At 32.6% G+C, this 20,781-nt stretch overlaps 2 protein-coding genes across 2 annotated transcripts; one reads left to right on the top strand and one right to left on the bottom strand.

Annotated features, from left to right (window-relative positions):
• The first annotated feature begins 4,554 nt into the window (after positions 1 to 4,554).
• On the top strand, positions 4,555 to 8,525 carry LOC111712814 (uncharacterized). Its single transcript, XM_023487542.1, has 4 exons — positions 4,555 to 5,423; positions 6,900 to 7,308; positions 7,530 to 7,680; positions 8,125 to 8,525. Exons 1-4 carry the CDS (start codon positions 4,573 to 4,575, stop codon positions 8,499 to 8,501), a joined length of 1,788 nt encoding a protein of 595 aa, XP_023343310.1. The 5' UTR covers positions 4,555 to 4,572; the 3' UTR covers positions 8,502 to 8,525.
• LOC111712815 (uncharacterized) lies at positions 8,145 to 13,844 on the bottom strand. Its single transcript, XM_023487544.1, has 5 exons — positions 13,351 to 13,844; positions 12,165 to 12,222; positions 11,627 to 11,746; positions 10,715 to 10,787; positions 8,145 to 9,371 (listed from the first exon to the last, which is right to left on the bottom strand). The coding sequence occupies exons 1-5, from the start codon at positions 13,830 to 13,832 to the stop codon at positions 9,085 to 9,087; spliced, it is 1,020 nt and encodes a 339-aa protein (XP_023343312.1). The 5' UTR covers positions 13,833 to 13,844; the 3' UTR covers positions 8,145 to 9,084.
• Between the last annotated feature and the right edge of the window lie 6,937 nt (positions 13,845 to 20,781).

Raw genomic sequence — 20,781 nt, forward strand, 5'->3', positions numbered from 1 at the left:
TAATACACACATACGAAAACACTCATATATTTATATTTGACTTTTTGTTGCCTGGAGTCGTTTTATCATGCTAATATTTGCGTTTCTTAAGAATAACATTCTTTATTTGTTAATACAAATGTTAATTTTGTAGAGGTTCATATTGGAATATATAAACCATCATGCATTGTTTTGTAGTTGTAGGACATATAATTTACTAGTTTTATTAGTTCTTAATTATCATGATTATTGTTAAAGCATAATAGTGCCTTCAGGCCTGTTCAGGCCAATATTCTGTATCCTCCCATATGTTTAGAATTAAAGCAGGGGGNTATTGCTCGAGCTACTGACGGGATTGAGATTAAGACTCACACTCTCCAGGCCCTTATACTATTTTTAAATTGTTTTGTAAAAAAATGTCTATAGAATTAATAATCTATAAGGTGACAAGCATTGATCTGGATAATACACGAGTTCCCACCATTGATTTAACAACTTTAACTATTCTAATCTTTCTCATTGCGAAACATACTTGTTATTACATACTTCTGCATTTTATTATCGAAAAAAGTGGGAAACTTCAATTGAAAAATTGCATTATTTAACCTTTAATAATGACAAAACTGTACTTTTTGAACCAATTATCTACTGACCATCCCCTCAAGCTATTTGATATATTTAGATAAAACGGGCAGAATAATGATAAATCTATAAATCTATAAATATATATATATATATATATATATATACGTACAGATTTTAAAGATGATTTAACGGTTTGTCCTAAACTGATAAAAAAATATTTGTAAAGGGACTATTCACGTGATTTTAAGTGAATCTCCGATTTACAACGAGCTGATTTTTCGAGAGAAACCCAAAAAAATCTTACTCTTTTTTGCTCAGACAAAGGCTTGATAGGTATCTTAGTGAATACCTGTGATGCAATTTGAAAATACGTATGCACTCTCTATATCAAATTTTTAAATGGGAGGTCACTATAATTTACGCCTCAGTCCCTTTAATCTATATAATAAAACAAGATATTCGTATATATTTGTAAGCGGCTAGAAAACGAGATTCTCAAGATGATATGATAATAAGTCCCCTGAATCTCTTTATTTCCTGAAAAATTACATATAGTTATTACGTGTACAAATCGTAAAAAATAATGTTTATAATGGAAAAATGCTTACGATCTATTTGTGTGTGAGTTGGGGGTTAACAATGGTTTGAACAGTACTAAAAGACGTTTTAAACTTCTGAATTGAAATAACAATTGATTATCAATGAAAGTCACTGACTCTTTATATGAAAATTATTCTTTGTTTAACTAGATTCACAACACGTAAGGCTTTGTTTATAACTCCATCGGAGAGAAGAAAAGGGGGGGGTTGAAATTGTTTGGTTTGGTTTCTCCGAGAGGGAACTTAAGTTAAAGACGACTTTACAACGGAGACTTAATGTTAATGGTTGACAATATTATATATGTTGCGTATAGCCGGCCAAATGGCTGGAGCGATTGGGCCGAAATTTTTTGCACAAACATGGGTGACCGGGGGGTGTTATAGGCAAAAAAAATCGTATTTTTTTTCTTCTTTTTTTCGAAAATTTTCTCTTTTTTCCACGGACAACGCCGGGCCTTTCAGCTAGTCCTATATAAAACCTATGTATAGCCTGGGCTAGTGAAAGGCCTAAGAGTAAAGGTTATATAGGAGATGCATGTTCATACCCCAATTATTCAAAGTGAGCTTATTGGGAAAAAACATTAGACCACTAAGTTTAAAAGTTTGGGTGGTAGGCAGGTTTGAAATGCCAAAAAAAGGGTCGGAAAATGTAAAAAATAAAATTTTGGTTTTTTATTCTTACTCGTTTATTCAAAACAATCGGGGGGGGGGGGCCCAGGGACCCCCCCCCTTCCACTCTATTTCTTTATTGTGATACAAATCTAGAACATTTGAAAGACTTTCAAAACGCCCTTGGGCGCTATTTTAATCTTCTGCAAAAAAAATGCAAAATTGCAAAATTTCAAATAGTTATTGAAATATTAAGTTTTAAGCAAAAATAGAGAAAAAAAACAAAAGTTAAAATTATGATAAGTTTAAAATTTATTAAATGCCCTAAATAGGGCAAATTCAAATATTTGCAAAATTTTCAAAAACAAAATTTGTATTCAAGGAAAACTTAAAATGTGCAAATTCTATTTAAAGACATCTGTGCAAATATCATGTGAAAAATTTGTTCGAAAAAATTGTTGCAATACTTTTGTTCAAGGCTTTCCAAAGAGCTTTAAAATGTTGAAATCCAATGACCAAAGGTAGGTCTAAATATAGATTTAGTCGTGTAATGGAAAATCAGCATTCAGACAATATGCCCCAGGACCCCGGCTTTGAGTCAAAAGTTAACTTTTGTTTTTGTATACAAATACATTTTTATATTACTAGTTTTTTGTTCTTTCGTACAAAGAGAGAAGATCATATGGGGAAAATTAATTCTGAAAAATCTGAATAATTCAAATCCTTATTTTTATCAAGGTTTTCTGTAAACTAGGAGTAGAGGATTAAATGCAACTCTTTCTGAATAATTATGTAATAAAATAATATATAACAACACTTTCATGGTTTCGTCATATCTAAAAATCTTTTTATGTTTACACAGATAGGAATAATATTACTTCAGCCTTTATTAGACGAACATTTTGTGCAGAATTGCAAGTATAGACTTTGCAACCTTATAACACCTCTAGATTTAATACAGAAATACAAACTTGTTAACACTTTTAACACTTCATTTTCTTAGATTGAATCTGTAAATAAGATCCAAATAAAATTATATGTATATGTATATCATGTAAATATATACTTTAATTTTGTGCTTTAACATATGCAATATGTCCGTACATGCCCTTGCAAAAGCAAAGAAAAAAGATACAAACTTTTTGGATCATTGTCATTTACTTGCTTTGGAAATGAGTTTGGAGTGGGTTTGTATACGTATTCTTGTAGATGTGTGTATACTGTATACTGTATAATGGGTTGGAACTAAAGTAGTATAGGTCTAATATAGGAGTAGGTTTGTATACGTATTCTAGTAGATGTGTGTATACTGTTTAATGTATAATGGGTAGGAACTACAATAGTTACTGTATAATGGGTAGGATCTACAGTAGTCTAGGTCTAATATAGGAGTAGGTTTGTATATGTATTCTAGTAGATGTGTGTATACTGTATACTGTATAATGGGTAGGAACTACAGTAGTCTAGGTCTAATATAGGAGTAGGTTTGTATATTTATTCTAGTAGATGTGTGTATACTGTATACTGTATAATGGGTAGGAACTACAGTAGTATATAGGTCTAATAATGTAGGAGTAGGTTTGTATATGTATTCTAGTAGATGTGTGTATACTGAATACTGTATAATGGGTAGGAACTACAGCAGTATAGGTCTAATATAGGAGTAGGTTTGTATATGTATTCTAGTAGATGTGTGTATACTGTATACTGTATATTGGGTAGGAACTACAGTAGTCTAGGTCCAATATAGGAGTAGGTTTGTATATGTATTCTAGTAGATGTGTATATACTGTATACAGTATATTGGGTTAGAACTACAGTAGTCAGGTCCAATATAGGAAGTAAAGTATGGACAAGGAAACCCATTAACTCTGAATATTTAGCTTGGTATCTTGTTTATCCGACATACACACACTACACACGTCATATATATATTTCTGTTTATCTCTTTGTTTGGATGTTTGATTTTAACTCATGGACCCCTTGACCGATTTGCCTCGATTTGACAACTCGGTAGAACAACAGGAATGTTCTTATCCTTGTTAAACAAATTCTAAGTTTATTTTGTACGTATATCTAGTCTTTTTACGTATTTTTTTAAATATCGTAGAGGCTAGTTTGTTTTTAATCTTTGTGAAGAAACAATCTCAAGAACTGACGAGGGTCAACCCAGACCGAAATATATTTTCAATAAATGTGGAACTAACATCTACTTTTTTACTCTACAGAGGTTTGGTCCATCACCATCACTGAATTTTTTATATCATGTTGGCTGGAATAGTAATACATTCAGTTAATTTTATCGCATTTAAGCTGTTGACTAACATGAATTAATTCTTACTTATTCAAAAATATCATAATGAAAGCCAAAAACGGATTCAAAATAATAAATTTTAATTTAAGATGATGTGTGGTGTTCGTTAAAAAAAAAATAATTTTAAATTCGTCAATTTATAACTATATATCTCTATATCTCCCCCCCCCCCCAACTTACTTAGATTGCCGAAATACTGTTATTTAGCCCTAAACATGTATCATGTATGTTGGGAGATGGGATTTCCAGACAGATTGCAACTCTAATTTATAATTCAGATATTAAAAAATATCATAGAAAAGTAAAAGTTTAAATGATAAATTTTATTTAAGAGTTACAATTTTCATTATTCGTGAAGTTTGAAAAATATATTTTAAATACTACATTGTGATTGCACCATCGCTGCTTTAATGGTTTATTGCAGTAAGGGGTTGTAGCATAGGTTAGATTAGTCCAGGGTGTGCAGGGTTAACGGTATCAAGTATAATGCAGACACTACAAATTATATTTTCTTCTCTCTTGGCCAACTCCGCCTGTTTACCAACTAGACCAGGTTTACAACATGTAAAAACGGAAATAACTCCTGGTTTTCCGTTTACTAGGACTGATAATGTTTATCCGGGTCGTATACATAGCACGGAGAGGAGAAGCGACGGAGAAGGGAAGTTAAAAACGGATATAACTCCTGGTTTTCAGTTTACAAGAACTGATATTCCTTCTCCGGGTCTAATACAGAGTACGGAGAGGAGGAGGGACGGAGAAGTAAAGTTAAAAACGGATTTAAATCCTAGTTATCAGTTTACAAGGACTGATATTGTTTCTCCGGGTAGCATCCTGAGTACAGAGAGGAGAAGGGACGGAGCAGTGAAGATATTGAGCGGAGAAGAGGTTCTCCTAATGAAGAAGATACTAGGACGAGAGGAAAAAAAGGACGGTTTACTTACCAGGACGGATGTATTAGAACTGGAGGAGAAGTTAAAGAGAGGATATATTTTGCTCAAAACTCCAGGTTCTCCTGGAATCTCTGAGTTTAGTACTCAAGATCCTAAGAACATTCAGCAGTATCTGAGCCGAGAGGATATCTTGAAATGGGAAGCATTGTTTAAAAGAAAGGATGGAACTAGGGTTAACATTATCAAGGTATACAACACTCTCCCTCCTGCGGGATTGAACCATGATGGCAGAAGAAAAGAGAATGAAAAACCGGTTCTTCATCTCTCCAGAGAAGATGTTGAAAGATTAGAAAATGATTTAAAAAAGAGAAACAGAAGAATGGAAACTAATGAAGGAAGTCGCCCTGAGTTTTTAATCCGGGCAGATTTGGACGAAATAAATAGGTAAATAATCGTTAAACTTCAAACATTTTGAATGAATCCCTTGCTAATCAAATAAAATTTCAAACTTCAGAGACGGCTGTATGGAATGTATACAGTTTTTGCTCTTACATTCCTTGTAATACCCTGCAGGTTGTTAATCGTTTTCAAAAACGATCGTTTCGTTTTCGGAAAAAACGATCGTTTTTAAAAACGACCCACTCGTTATGAACTTTTTGAAAACGAATAACGATCATTGTTGAAAACGATCGTTTTTATAAAAATGATTTGCGACCTTTTTTACACGAATGTCTTTAAAAAAACGATTATTTCTGAAAAAACGTCGTTTTTGATAAACAAATTTACTGACTATTATGTTAACGATCGTTAACAAAGGGTCGCCGTTAACGATCATTTACAAAAATTACTTTAAAACGATCGTTTTTAAAAACGATCGTTTCGTTTTCGATTTTCGTCGTCGTTTTCATAACGAAACGATCGTTTTTCAAAAGAATGAAAACGTTAACATCCAAACCTGCAGGCAGCAGCTTTAAATGAATTTGTCTTTTTTGCCAAATCATTTCACATTTCATTATTAATCCATATAGGATGAGACTGTAAATACGACATTAAATTCAAAATGACGTGTATAGTCTTTGATGAGCTGATCAAATAATTTGTCAAGAAAAAAAATAAGTTTACAGTTGCAGAGAAAAGTAAATATACAGAAATATGAGTACAGTTTCTCAATCTTCAGTTTCAGAGCAAATTCTATTTGAAAAGTTGGATTAAAGCCTCAACCTTTTAGGTTAAACCAGTATGTATCACTATTTACCTCAAGATAATTCAATATCTGGCTTTATATTTGTTAATATTGAACACTTGATACTTAATCATACAACGATAACTAGAAAACTGTGGAATAGAAAGACGATATAATAGCAATATAATAGCAATACAATAGCAAAGTGTCTTTGATGGTAAAAAAGTTGAAAAATTATTCTAGAAACTTATTAAATCACTTATTAAGTTAAATGGGGTTTTATATGCTGCATAATACCTGTGTCTCATGTTTTAAAGAACTATTCAAAGTTGTAATTTTAGTCTAACCTAACTTGTCTTCATTTTCCACAGTTTTCTGGTTCTCATGGTATATTAAAGGAAAGCACAATTTCAACTTAATTATCTTTTCTGAAATTATCTTTATCAATTTTTTCAATCCGCGCTATGACTTAAATTTCTGTTCCGCATTTCGCTTATTTGTAACGTTACCCTTATGCCATTGAAAGGAATTGAGTCTTTGTCATACACTCAAATGTTTAATTTTCTTTATCTTTTTAACCTGATGTGTATACTTTTGATATTTTAAACCAGAATTCAAAGTTTGAAATATCTAAGGTCTACGACATTGGGTTTTAAAGATATTGGGATTAGAAAATCAAACTGTGACAAAGACTCCTTTCCTTAACTTAATTACATTTCATAGATTGTTACTTTCAGTTTTGCTCACGAAAGCGAAGACCATAAATATGTTATGACCAGACTAAGAGAAGATCATTTTGTTCATCGTGATCATGATCACGATCATAATCATGATCGTGATCATGATCAGGGGAACAAAGAAAGGGACAATGAAACCATTTTATCAATTCTTAATCCAGCAGAACAAGAAACGAACAACGCAAGTACTGTAAACAACAGTAATGAACACGCCAAGTTGCCACAATTTAATAGCAACCTTAAAGAGTTCGAAACCGGACATTTCTCCAGTATCCAGGTGTCAGCAGGACGGATGAACTGCTGTTCTTGCTCCCGGAGTAGAGATTCCTGTCCCAAACCCGAAGAAAGGAGTAAACGGGACATACTCACTCTTTACGACTTGAAGTTTATCGGTCTTTGTCCGAAAGAGGTATTTTCTACGGTTTTAAAAGTAAAACATGTTTCTCTACGTCCAATATTATCGGAAAAATCAAGAATTTTGTCTCAATTTTAGATAAAAACTAAATTTTTAACAAATTCAGGGGCAGCATTTTGGCATTATGAATTAAAGTGTACTTATCGTAAATTATTTAACAACGTAAGAGTAAAAGTTGGCATTTAACACTCAAGGTATTGACTAAAAATATTTAGATTCCATTCCCATGCATGTGCTATGAAACCACTGGCCACGATATTACCACTGACGCGGCAAATCACGAACCTGGTTTAGATGTCATCTTTAAACAAGTAGACAACCGCCATCTTGTTTTGCAGGAAGTTAAAATCCAAAAGCCTGAACATAGTAAGATTTGTCACAATTTTGATTTTAAAAACCTGTTACAAATAATTTTTTAACAATTTAAATTAATTTTCGTTAAAAGTTCACATATTTTTTATCTTTAACGTCTAAAGAAAAGAAAACTTTCAGTCTTAACGAATGAATGCCAAAACACTTTTGAATAACACAAATTTAAGACATTTCATCGCAAATTTGCGAAAATTTCTCCAGAACGTTTGTTTCTTAAAATAATTGTTTGACTAGTGACGTGTATTCTATTTAAGTTGAATATTTTGTTCTTGTCAGAGTAATGCACGTGTATATTAGCATAAACAAACTCTGCCTACAATTTCCTCAAATCTATTAGCTCTTTTTCAAAGGTTTTCGAAACACGCTCGGTAGTTATAGTTTTGAGAAAACCATCGAAATTTTGCAAAACCTCATGAATAGTAAAATTCAAATATTTAGACTTTGATCTCCTTCGCTGTATTCGACATGAGGAGCAAGAACCTAAACCAGAGACAGTCTCATTTCCAGATATTCCGGAGATTATATTGACGACGACATACAAACCAATCCTCCAGACAGACAAAGCATCTCTCTCAAGCATCTCCAACAAATTTAAACAAACTGACCAGAAAATTAACCCGATTTCTCCAGAAATTGCAGGAAATCCTGAAATAGTGCCGGAGTCAGAAAAAGTCGAAAAAGGCAAAGACATAGAAGAAGAAGACGAGACAAAATTAACAAATAAAAAGACTGGAGTATTTTCCAAGTTATTGGGCTACAAGATAAAAAGGATTAAAGAAATTTATTCAAATTTCAAAAATTTTTTATTTTTATAATGTTCCAATTTACATGTTAAAGACCAAGTGTACAAACCTTAAAATAACCTGAGTCCGAATTTAATGAATTTAAGCCGCGGCTCAAATTCTTTAAATTCGGCCTCTGGAGTTTTAGTTTTCTTTCAAAACTAATTCTAAAAAAGATATTTTATCATTACAAGGTTTTATAAGTATATATGCAGAGTGTACAAATATCCAAGCGGGATTATTTCGTAAACACAGTTTTTTAGTATCAAGTTAAAACAGTTCACACCAAAAACTGCTAATCCCGGGATTTCCAAAATGTGGTCCACCATTTTTTATCTTCAAAATTGACGGAGATACTAGGAAATTTGTCCAGATTCCATTTCCATTAAGAATCAACAAGACTATTCAATCAAATTATCATGATGGACTTTATTTCATTTATAAATTATTCAAACCGTCTCTCAAAAGTCAATTCCCATGTTCATTGGGACACCCTGTATAAGACAATACAACTACAATATATTAAAATAAAGGTGTTTTCAAAATATGTGAATAAAGATTTCATCATTTTAAGTTCTCGCTTAAATATCAATATCATGATAATTAATAATATGGTTTATAGCATTACGTCAATAGAATTCCTCATATGGATATGGCGTCCGAACCTTCTCTCGAACAAGGTAGGGTTTGAGTGCACCGGAGCTGGTTCTCCGTTTTTCGGGGATTTCTCCAGGGTTTCCAGGACAGATTCAGCTGATGATGCGCGGCTCAACCTGGGCGTCTTTTTCTTCTTGTCTCTGAATATCATTCCAACAATGGCGTCATGAAAGGTTGGGGGCTCCTCAGTAACATATTTCCTGGGTTGAGAACCAGAGGCAGAGGAGGGGGAGGGTGGCAGGACAACTGCAAATAATAGAAATATTTTTTTTATGAAAAAAATCATTGAATTGAAACGTCTTCACGTTGGTTATTATTTCTAAGATCATAGTTTTTCCGAGTAAACGCTAGAACAGTTTCCGAGTAAACACTAGGACAGTTTCCGAGTAAACGCTAGAACAGTTTCCGAGTAAACGCTAGGACAGTTTCCGAGTAAACGCTAGAACAGTTTCCGAGTAAACGCTAGAACAGTTTCGGTGAAGTTTGTTCAAGTGTTTTCACTTTCCTTGCCAAATCTACAATACCAGGGTTACCCACAAAGGATAAGACAGTACAGACGACCCAAAGCTATAAAATATGACAATTTTAGGGTTGATTTTTGGTTTCTGCATTCAATGGAGTGTTTTGATGGTTAATTAAATGATCAAGCACAGAAAATAAGCCAGTTTTCTTAATGCAAGAAAATAAGCCAGTTTTCTTAATGCATCGTCTCTAAAGTCTCATCCATTGTGGGTAACCCAGGATACAAATATAATTCGACTTATGAGAACTATAGTCTGTAGCCACTAGAAGATTCCGTCAAACACTGAATACAATTTTCAAGCGCCATTTCTGTAAATTTTTTCTGCCTTTTTCATTCATTTTTGAGAAGATTTAAAATGTCATGAAAATGTACCATGTTTTTTTTTTAACTTGTTATATTGGCAAAAATGTCTTATTTTACTGTTGTTCTTTTCAATCTCCCGGATCCCTCTCATTAACTTTTTATTATAAAATCGGGACCACAAGCTTTGCCTGGTCTTTTCTCTATAAAATTCAACTTCTAATTTTTAAACCATTCCCGTTATTCTACTGGGTTCCAAAATCAAAATTTTATGCTCATCGGTTGATTTACGGGTTATCAGGGAGTTATGATCTGACATCCAAACAAACAAACAAAAAAATAGAAAAAACTAATTTATACAAAGGTACAATTACAAAGGATGGAACTGGAAAGCTGAATTTCTTCAAAATTGACGATTCCGAGAGTTGGTTGAATTAAGTCTTCTACAAGGTTCGTATAATCTATTTACGGTTTATTCAATGATTTTGAAAAAAGAAACAAGTTTATAATTGCAGGGAATCATTGATATTTGAAACAGACAAAACAAATTCTATATAATAGTCTCTGAAGTCTCATTCTTTGCGGGTGACCTATATTCAAGCCTCTTTTTTTATTTTGAAAATTTTGAAAATCCACTAAATTTTTTTGTGAAATTCGTAAAATTTTTGTTTGTTATTGTTTTTCAATGTATACAAAGAAAAAATGTTTAAAATTGAAAAAGAAGAAAGGCGCGAAGCACCCTAAAAGCCTAGTAATATAAAGATACCTATATTCAAGCTTTCATAGGGCGGAGGCACATCCATAAGCCAAGGACTCACTGGAACTTCGACCTCCTCAGGCTAAAAAAGAAAAATAATCTTAATTTTTTTTACACTGATTGGCGTATATATCAATACTATGAAAGCAACTTTTGCTTGTATAGAAGCTTTTTTCGAAGAAAAAATATCAATTAATCAAAGGTTTTTGCGTATCCATGCTATGTAACAGCTTGCTATAAATCAAAATTGAAATCGAAAGTCGTCTTCATTGTATTGATATCATCCCCTATCACTGTATAAAATAAGATCTGAATGAGAGCTTATTAGAATTAAAATCTGCTAAAAATCGTCACATAGTGTTTTCGCTTAACTAACACAATATTTTGTATGAGGAAACTGAAAAAAAACATAAATTTTAAAATGTCGTCTTCCAAAATCTGAAACATTAAGTCAACCAATAATTATTATGCCTATACAGACAAACAGTATTAATCTAAAAAGGATGTTATTAAATTTCTGCCAGAGATTCTGCTTTTCGAACAAAAAATATTTTTAAGGGTTCTAGTTAGTTGAAGTTGTTTGTTTAAATTCTTCAAATTTCAAGAAAATAAGAATTTAGAAAAAGCGGAAGACGACCTTTTTCCAGTGTATGTACAGAATGAAACGAAAACAGAAAGTTCGCGGTATTAAAGCCTAAATTGTTCTCATTCAGCCAAGAAACAACAAAAATTCTTAGAAATATCCATTTTACCAAACTACTAAGATTATCTTGATATACAAGCCACCTCTAAATTAAGGCTGGAATTTTAATTTCGGCCGGAATGCCTTTCAAACCCCAAAAAGTGGAGGACAAAATGATAACTAAAATATGATTTGCTACAGTCGTATATATTAGGAATTCTTTGAAAAGACGACCGTACCTCTGGAATATCCTGAACAGTAAGTAAGTGAAGAACATAAGTGACCGCCCAGCCCGTGATGGTCAACCAGATGTACAGGATCGAGAACATCAGGACCAGCATCATCAACAACTCAATTATCTAAACAAAGATGTTATTAGTATTATGAAATGAAAACAGATATTTAACACGATTTGAAAGTTAATCAATATTCTGGTATCTTTATTCCTACATTAAACTCATTCGCACGTATAACCCTAATAGTAGTCTAACCCTATACCTGAAGCTTTCTCAGGCTGCCTATCTTAGAGATTATGTAAAAATTTGCAACGAGGTTTTAACTCACAAATATGGCTTCATAAATAACAATGATATATAAATGATCATAATTATTGTTACTGTTATTTCTTGTAAAGTTACGGTATCAAGAAATATTTTCTTTTGTTATAAAGATTTCTTTTTTTATTAAAAAGCATGATGTGAACGCAATGGGGCGTATAAACGTCTGATTGATTGATTGATTGATTGATTGATTGATTGATTGAAAAAGTTTATTTACCTTGGCCGTATCTAAGGTAACGCTGAATGTATAATCGTCCTCCCAAGATCGTCCAACTCTGATAATAAAACTGTTATATAACTATTTAACCCTGTTTAGCCTGAAGTCTGGTTTACTGCCTGAGGTGGGGGNTTATTCAATTATTGGTTTCTGTAATCTTTCATTGTTCACAAATATTTCTGTAGATTTTATTACTGATAGGCTGCAATTTGACTATTTTCATATTGTGATACAAATCTATAACATTTGATCCGTTTTGGAAAGCCCTTGGACTCCTTCAATAATCTGCAAAAAAAAAGGCAAATTCGCAAAAATCCAAATATTTATTGCGAAATTTATTTATTCAGCAAAAAATGTGCATACAAAAAATCGCGCAAATACACTTAAATGTGTATTCAAGAAAAACAGAAAATGTGAAAATTCCCTTGCAAAAATCTGTGCAAAATGTCTATGCAAAAATTATACAATCTGCTTGCGTGTGTCATAGGCTTTCCAAAGAGCTATAAGATTTTAAAATCCAAAAACTGGAAGTAGGTATAATTAAAAATTTAGTCTGGTATAGGTAAAATAAGGCATTTAGGCAATATGAATTAGGACTCAGACAGTAGGTATAAAAGCCCTGAGGGGACTGCTTTAGATAGAAAAACCAGAAAATTTCAGTTTCCTAGATAAAATACTTTAAGTTATCACAAAAAAAATATAACGGTACAACTAAGTATGAATTGTGAACTGTTTATAATTTATAAACTGATTTTCAATTGTGGTTCTCTACAAAAGTGACTTGTGCACTGCATGGCAATGTTCAAACTAAAAAACGATAATATTTTCCACATTGAGATTCAGATAAAGGGTTCGATGGTACTGTTGTGTCGAATTGGACATTGATATCTTTGCATTAAGACTCAGATAAAGGGTTCAAAGGTACTGCCGTGAATTGGACATTGATATCTTTGCATTAAGACTCACTTTAAATTATGCTTACACCTTTAATTTTAAGCAGGTTAGAAAGATCAAAGATAGGTTGTCTAGACCTGTATTTTTTGCGAACACTCTTCCTTTAAAGTTGTATTTAAATTCCCATATTTGTTGGGCCAATAAAAAAAACACGTTAAGCTTTAACATCAAATCGGATCTGAAAATTAATGAAATGTTAAACACAGTTTTGTCATCATTGATTTATACTTACTTTATATTTCTAGAAAATATCGGCCAGACCTCCCGAGCATCTTGCGCTTCAAAGTTTTCATAAATATCATCTTCGTTTTCCAGTTCGTTCTCTTCCTTTTGGTCCATATTGTCCATATTGGGGTTTTCCAAGGATGTGTTTTGTATCTGACTTGTTATTATATTCAAAATCTCACTTTTATTCCAGTCCAATACACCAGCCACTCCGCTCCACTCATATTTAGCTGTGGAGGTCACTGGGGATGATATTGAGGATGGGGTAGTTGAAGTCACTGATGATACTAGTGATAAAGTAGTTGAATTTACTGAAGTTGAGTTTGAAGATTCACTTACAAGAGATTGCGATGAACTTGCCAAAGATTTAAATAACAGGGATGTCGTCTTTTCAATTCCCATTTTTGCAGATTTGTTAATAGTTTTCAGAATAGAACTTACACTATCTTTTTTGAAGTTTAAAGAGTTTAAAAGTGTATTCTCCATCATTAATCCTTTCAATTGAATGGTTCTGAATGAACTAAGACATATCTTAGCAACTATCTTGTGGCATAATATAGCTTTAATTTTTTCTATAGAACTTGTATGGTTTCATGAGAAATCATACTTGTTGTATAATATATATATTTTATATGTATATATTATATATATATATATTATTTCCCCGCAAAAATAAATAAAAGAATAAGAAAAATATTCATGCATTGCAAAATAAGCTTGTTTTGCAAAATATTGCATTAAAGCCTAGGCGACAAACTTTGCAGTTTTCTGAATAATACCGAAAAATGCTAATTTTTGTCTACTCCAGGATTATTTTACCTATATCTTAGATTTGTATCCTGAAGTCTTTTTATAATCTTACATTATGGTAACAGTATTTCCAGAGGCGCAACTAAGGGGAGGGCCGGCCCCCCCCCCCCTGCATAATGAAAAGAAGATTGGCGAATATCAGTATTACAGGAGTCAGGAATAATAAAACCATAAGAGTTATTGTAGAAATTGTATTCTACTATGGTTAGTTTAAAAAAAAATATTTTTATCTTTCTGAATTCTCAAGGCTAAGGCTATGTGTAAAAATTGTAAAAAAGTTCCGAACTGTATTGTATTAGTGTTGCGTGTTGTTAGTCTATAGAGATACAAACTGTAAAGCTTTGTAATTTCTAGAATATTCCATTGTGCTTTTTTTCACAGTGCTGAATGATAAGTAACATTTTGGTTTGGGTTTTTAAGTTCTTAAATTTTTAAGATTTTAAGATTTTAATTTTAAGTTTTTAAGTTTTTAAGACTCCAGTAAAATTTTAAAATCTCTTAAAAGTAACAAAACTCAAACTTTGATCTTTAAATTTATTATTCTAACCTGATGTAGTATAACCATTTTATAAACTATGAGTTCTGTTGCAGTGAGATCAGTAAAACTGTGAAGTAGGAAAACTTCAAATGATAATTTTGAATAGTCCAATAATGATAAACACAGCAGTTGTTCAGTGTACCCAGTCCCAGACCCAGTTTGAAAATTAAGAAAAAATTTAAGACTGACTCGTAAAGCTGTATACTTTAAAGGGAGTGACCGGCAATGTATGGTAATTGAACTGAAAATGTGGTATTGTGGAATTTTTTTTAGGAATCATTTGAGACATATAAAACGTTTCATTAAAACTTTGTATTTGTCTCGAATGATTCCTAAATATTTTTTCCATAGTAGAACATCTTTAGTTTAACCACCATACATTGCCGGTCACTCCCTTTAAACAACATCAATACAAATAGGATTGCTTTCATGTCACCTTTCTTTGCCAGTGTGTTATATAATTCTCATGTAAATCACTAAGTCTAAATTTTAAATATCTACAGTTACATCATCAGATTATAAAGATATCAAGATTTGAAATTAAAGTTTATGAAAAATGTTCAGAATCTTTTATTTCAATCCGTAAAGAAATTAACGAAGCTTATACTTTCAGGAACACACTGTAAATCTTGACAAATTGACGAAATTTGTCGAAAAAAAGCGAAACAAATCAGAAAATAACCTGCGTGAATAGGATTCGGTGCGCTCCAGTCTTTTGGCGCGCTCTGATATAGAATAATTTGCGGCATTATGATGTTCCATTCTCCTCGGCTGTATCTCGTATCTCCAGTGGGGGCTGCATGCCCCTGATATAAGAAAGCCGTGAATAATCTTCAATCATCAGTCCTATACCAAGCAGGGCCACGAGATGAACCTTAAATAATGACCTTTCTCTCTAACAGACGAGCTAACGTGCATGCCTAGGCACACATTTGATATAAAATTCTATTATCAAAATATCGTTTGCGGTGGAAGCATTCAGTTTTAGTTTCAGCTAGAATTACTGAAAGAAGGATCTGTATATGTGTCAACTAGAACTATAGATATAAGGATCTGTATATGTGTCAACTATAACTTTAGATATAAGGATCTGTATATGTGTCAACTAGAACTATAGATATAAGAATCTGTGTAAGTGTCAGCTAGAACTAGACATAAGGATCTGTATAACTGTCAGCTAAAACTAGATAGAAGGATCTGCATAAGTGTCAGCTAGAACTATAGATATAAGGATCTGTATAACTGTCAGCTAGAACTATAAATATAAGGATCTTTAGAAGTGTCAGCTAGAACTAGATAGAAGGATCTGTATAAGTGCCAGCTAGAACTAGATAGAAGGATCTGTATAAGTGCCTTCTAGAACTAAAGATAGAAGGATCTGTATAAGTGTCAGCTAGAACAAGATAGAAGGATCTTTTTAAGTGTAAACTAGAACCAGATAGAATGATCTATAGAAGTGTCATTTAGAACTAGATAGAAGGATCTGCATAAGTGTCAGCTAGAACAAGATAGACGGATCTGTGTAAGTTTCAGCTAGAACTAAATAGAGGGATTTGTATAGGTGTCAGCTAGAACTAGATAGAAGGATCTGTATAGGTGTCAGCTAGAACTAGATAGAAGGATCTGTATAGGTGTCAGCTAGAACTAGATAGAAGGATCTGTATAACTGTCAGCTAGCTATAAGAAATATAGATATAATGATCTGTATAACTGTCAGCTAGAACTAGATAGAAGGATCTGTATAAGTTTCAGCTAGAACTATAGATATAAGGATCTGTATATGTGTCAGCTAGAAATATAGATATAAGGATCTGTATTTGTGTCAGCTAGAACTATGAATATAAGAATCTGTATAAGTGTCAGCTAGAACTAGATAGAAGGATCGGTATAAGTTTTAGCTAGAACTATAGATATAAGAATCTGTATAAGTGTCATCTAGAACTATAGATATAAGGATCTTTAGAAGTGTCAGCTAGAACTATAGATATAAGGATCTGTATAACTGTCAGCTAGAACTATCGATATAAGAATCTGTATAAGTGTCAGCTAGAACTATAGATATAAGGATCTTTAGAAGTGTTAGCTAGAACTAGATAGAAGGAATAGAAGGATCTGTATAAGTGTCAGCTAGAACTAAATAGAAGGATCTGTATAGGTGTCAGCTAGAACTAGATAGAAGGATCTGTATAGGTGTCAGGTAGAACTAGATAGAAGGATCTGTATAGGTGTCAGCTAGAACTATAGATATAAGGATCTGTTTAAGTGTGTCAGCTAAATGTATGAACTCAATCACACTAAAAGGTTTCTTCAACCTATTCTTGACATTCACTTAATAATGGACACTTTACCACTGATGGATATGGAGAGAGTTAGAGATAGAAGTATCTAGACATATTAGGGGAAATATCTTCAGATACTCAGAAACTTATATTTTTCATTAGTTCTGCACTGACAAATAAATATCATTCTTTAGGAGGTGTAACTTGTCATTCGCAGAGAAGATAAACATAAAGAGAGATTTAAGCCGGCTTTTTGTCAAAATAGGTTTCAAAACAATCGATTAAACGTTTCTGTTACGAGAACTAGTTTTTAAACTTTTTTTTTAAAGATAAACAAACAAAGGATAAAATTTTTTGCAACATACTCTGATTTTCTAATCTCGATATCGTTTCACCTTCAATATTTCAAACCATAAATTCTATTGGATCCAATAGTCTAAGTTTGAAATATCAAAGATTTATACTATCAGATTGCAAAACTTTAGGGATCAGAAAATTTGAGTTTGTGTCAAAGACTCAATTCATTATAGTTTTAGTTTAGTAAACAATTCAAATGTCATATTATTTTTTTAATTGTTTTCTACTTCGCAATCTGCATTCATTTTATATCTATACTACTCTATTCTAGAAACATTTTCCATTTTCCGGCGCATTCTTGCCAATGCATACCAAGTCTTCTTTGTCCCTTGCCCCCCCCCTGATCTGTATAACTGTCAGCTAGAACTAGATAGAAGGATCTGTATAGGTGTCAGCTAGNTGGTTTCTCTCAACCCCTCTTCACTATTATAGAACCCCCTCGAATAAAAGCTTCTACCCTATACTTCAGGTCTCATTTATGCAGATTTTACAAGCAGTAAATTCAATTCATGTTTTTCCGGAGGAACTCAGATTTGCAAGTTTTTCCAAGGAGTTAAATCTTGTCTTTAAAGGGTGGATAGAAGATATACTTGGATAATACTTATCTTTACACCATCTTTCCTAGTTTATGATCAGTTTAAAGGGACTGTTCACCATCTTTCCTAGTTTATGATCAATTTAAAGTGACTGCTCACAATCTTTCCTAGTTTATGATCAGTCTAAAGGGAATGTTCACCATCTTTCCTATAGTTTATGATCAATTTAAAGGGACTGTTCACAATCTTTCCTAACTTATGATCAGTTTAAAGGGACTGCTCACCATCTTTCCTAGTTTATGATCAGTTTAAAGGGACTGTTCACAATTTTTCCTAGTTTATGATCAATTTAATGGGACTGCTCTCAATCTTTCCTAGTTTATGATCAGTTTAAAGGGACTGTTCACAATCTTTCCTAGTTTATGATCAGTTTAAAGGGACTGCTCACCATCTTTCCTAGTTTATGATCAGTTTAAAGGGACTGCTCACAATCTTTCCTAGTTCAGGATCATTTTAAAGGGACTGCTCGCAATTTTTCGAGATTTATCATTAATTTTTTAAGGGAGGGTTCACAATTTTTCTAGATCTATTTAAATTTATTTCCAGGGACTCCTCAGACGTATAAAGAAATTGCTCAGTGCATACAACTAAAGGTAAAGTTATCGTACACGCAAAGGGTTTCAAAATTATTTGCAAATAGTCGCCTTAAAGGGGCTTACCGTAACTATTTCTTTTGCAGTTAAAAAAAAACATTGGCATGCCATCATTTTCAGGTACTGTTATAATCAATTAAATATTTCAATAGCTTTTTACCAATGGTACTTTTATCACCTTAACTATCGTCTATGAAGGGATGTTGGGATGATTTACTATAAACATCAATAATCAATTAACAATCAATCAATAATCAATTAATAATCAATCAATTAGCAATCAATTAGCAATTGCAGTAAAGAACTTAAGAATTAAGATTTAATTTTTCCTTTATAAAAAAAGATTTTACAGATGAAGCCTTTTTAAGGTAATTGTATTCTATGATCTGACCGAGAGAAAGCAGATGGTTAGTGTAAAGGCTAAGACAGTTTGCTGGAGCTGGATAGGGGTTAAATATTTTAGATATTTCATCACAAAAACTTAGCTTCTTATCATTATTACAAATATCTACAGTTACCCACGATTCACAAAGGATGAGACTTTAGACACAACTTTACGAATTCTATTCTGTCGTTTTTTCTTCGTTCATAGTTTCATGTATCTTTATACTTTTTACATTATTTGTAAACAATATTTGCTTCAAATATAAACAGAATTAAGGATTAGTAGGTCGTCTTTATAATCTTATCCCATGTACAACATATAGATTATACTTTCAACACAATTCAATAATTTCGTCAATGTTTTGATAATTTACTGTAAACAAACAATAACTAATTAACAATCCATTGCAGAACTACAAATAAGTATTTGAATCAACGAAAGGTAGTTCAGTGATCTGGCTCAAATTCATTGAATTCGGTCCCTGGTATTTTTTAAACTCAATGTCACAAACTAATAGGTACCAGTACAAACTTCGGACGCTACAAAGGTCGGACAGTACAAACGTCGGACTGGTACGAACGTCGGACTGGTACAAACGTCGAACTGGTACTAAAGTCAGACTGGTATAATCGTCAGACTGGTATAATCGTCGGACTGGTACAATCGTCGGACTGAGACAAACTTCGGACTGGTACAAACGTCGGACTGGTACAAACGTCGGACTGAGACAAACGTCGGACCACCCAAACGTTGGACGGGTACATTTATAAGGAAAAACGTCGGACTTTGGTTGAGTACCATTGCTATAAGAAATAAACTAATAATCACTTACTTATTGTGTTGAAAATCAAAGACAACTGAATAAACTCTCACCCTTTGAAGGTAGCACTGTATAAAAACAGACCAAAAAGGAGTTGAGTTCAATTGTCACAATCTCTGATGTTTCAATGTCTTTGCACCCCTATGTCGTATAACCTTTAATATTTCAACCTATGAAATCTGTCAGATCAAACAGTTTAAGTTTTTAAAATATCAAAGGTCAATACCATTACCAGGCTGCAAAGATATAGGGATGAGAACATTTGAGTTAATGGCAAGAACTCAGTAATTTTTGGTAGAACTTAGTTCCTTTGGGTAGATTTTTATTAGACCAGTCGAAAAAAGGAAATTACTTCTTAATAAAAAAAATCTTAAAATTCAAATAATTTTTTCGTCCTTAATCCGATGTTTGTACTCGTCTGACGTTTGCACTGGTCCGACGTTTGTACTGTCCGCGTTTGTCCCAGTGCGACGTTTGTACTAGTCCGACGTTTGTCCTGTTCCGACGTTTGTACTGTCCGACGTTTGTAAGTCTTAGGTTTGTACCGTCCGTCGATTGTGGGTCCGACGTTTGTCCTGGTACCAACTAATAGTTTATAAATGACATTGTTTACATTCTATAAAACCAGCATTAGCTTTGAAATATTATATTTATCTTAAGATATATGATATAATGATGTTTATTTGCATGTCAAGGAACAATAAACAATTAATTTTACTACCAAGGTTACGATAAGTTTTGTCCTTGCTGGAAAATAAACATTTCAAACTATCCCAGTTAAGACATAAAAAATGCTTTATGGTAAAATCAAATTACAAATTCCACCAAAGTTTGTTTGATCTTCTGCCGTCTTTTCAAAAAGTAAAAATAAATTAATGCATCGATAAAAAAGCTAAACCTGAAAATTTTTGTCGTCGTTGAATCTTTTTTCAGTTTTCCCCGAGCTATCCTACCAAGCAGGTACAGTTTATTAGATTGACATATTGAAAAGAATATTTGAAAAGGGATCAAGTTTCAACTTTTATTTATTAGGTTTCTGTGTGTATAAATCTTGTGTTAG

This window comes from Eurytemora carolleeae, unplaced genomic scaffold, assembly GCF_000591075.1.
Source record: "Eurytemora carolleeae unplaced genomic scaffold, Eaff_2.0 scaffold1332, whole genome shotgun sequence".
Classification (NCBI taxonomy): Eukaryota; Metazoa; Arthropoda; class Copepoda; order Calanoida; family Temoridae; genus Eurytemora; species Eurytemora carolleeae.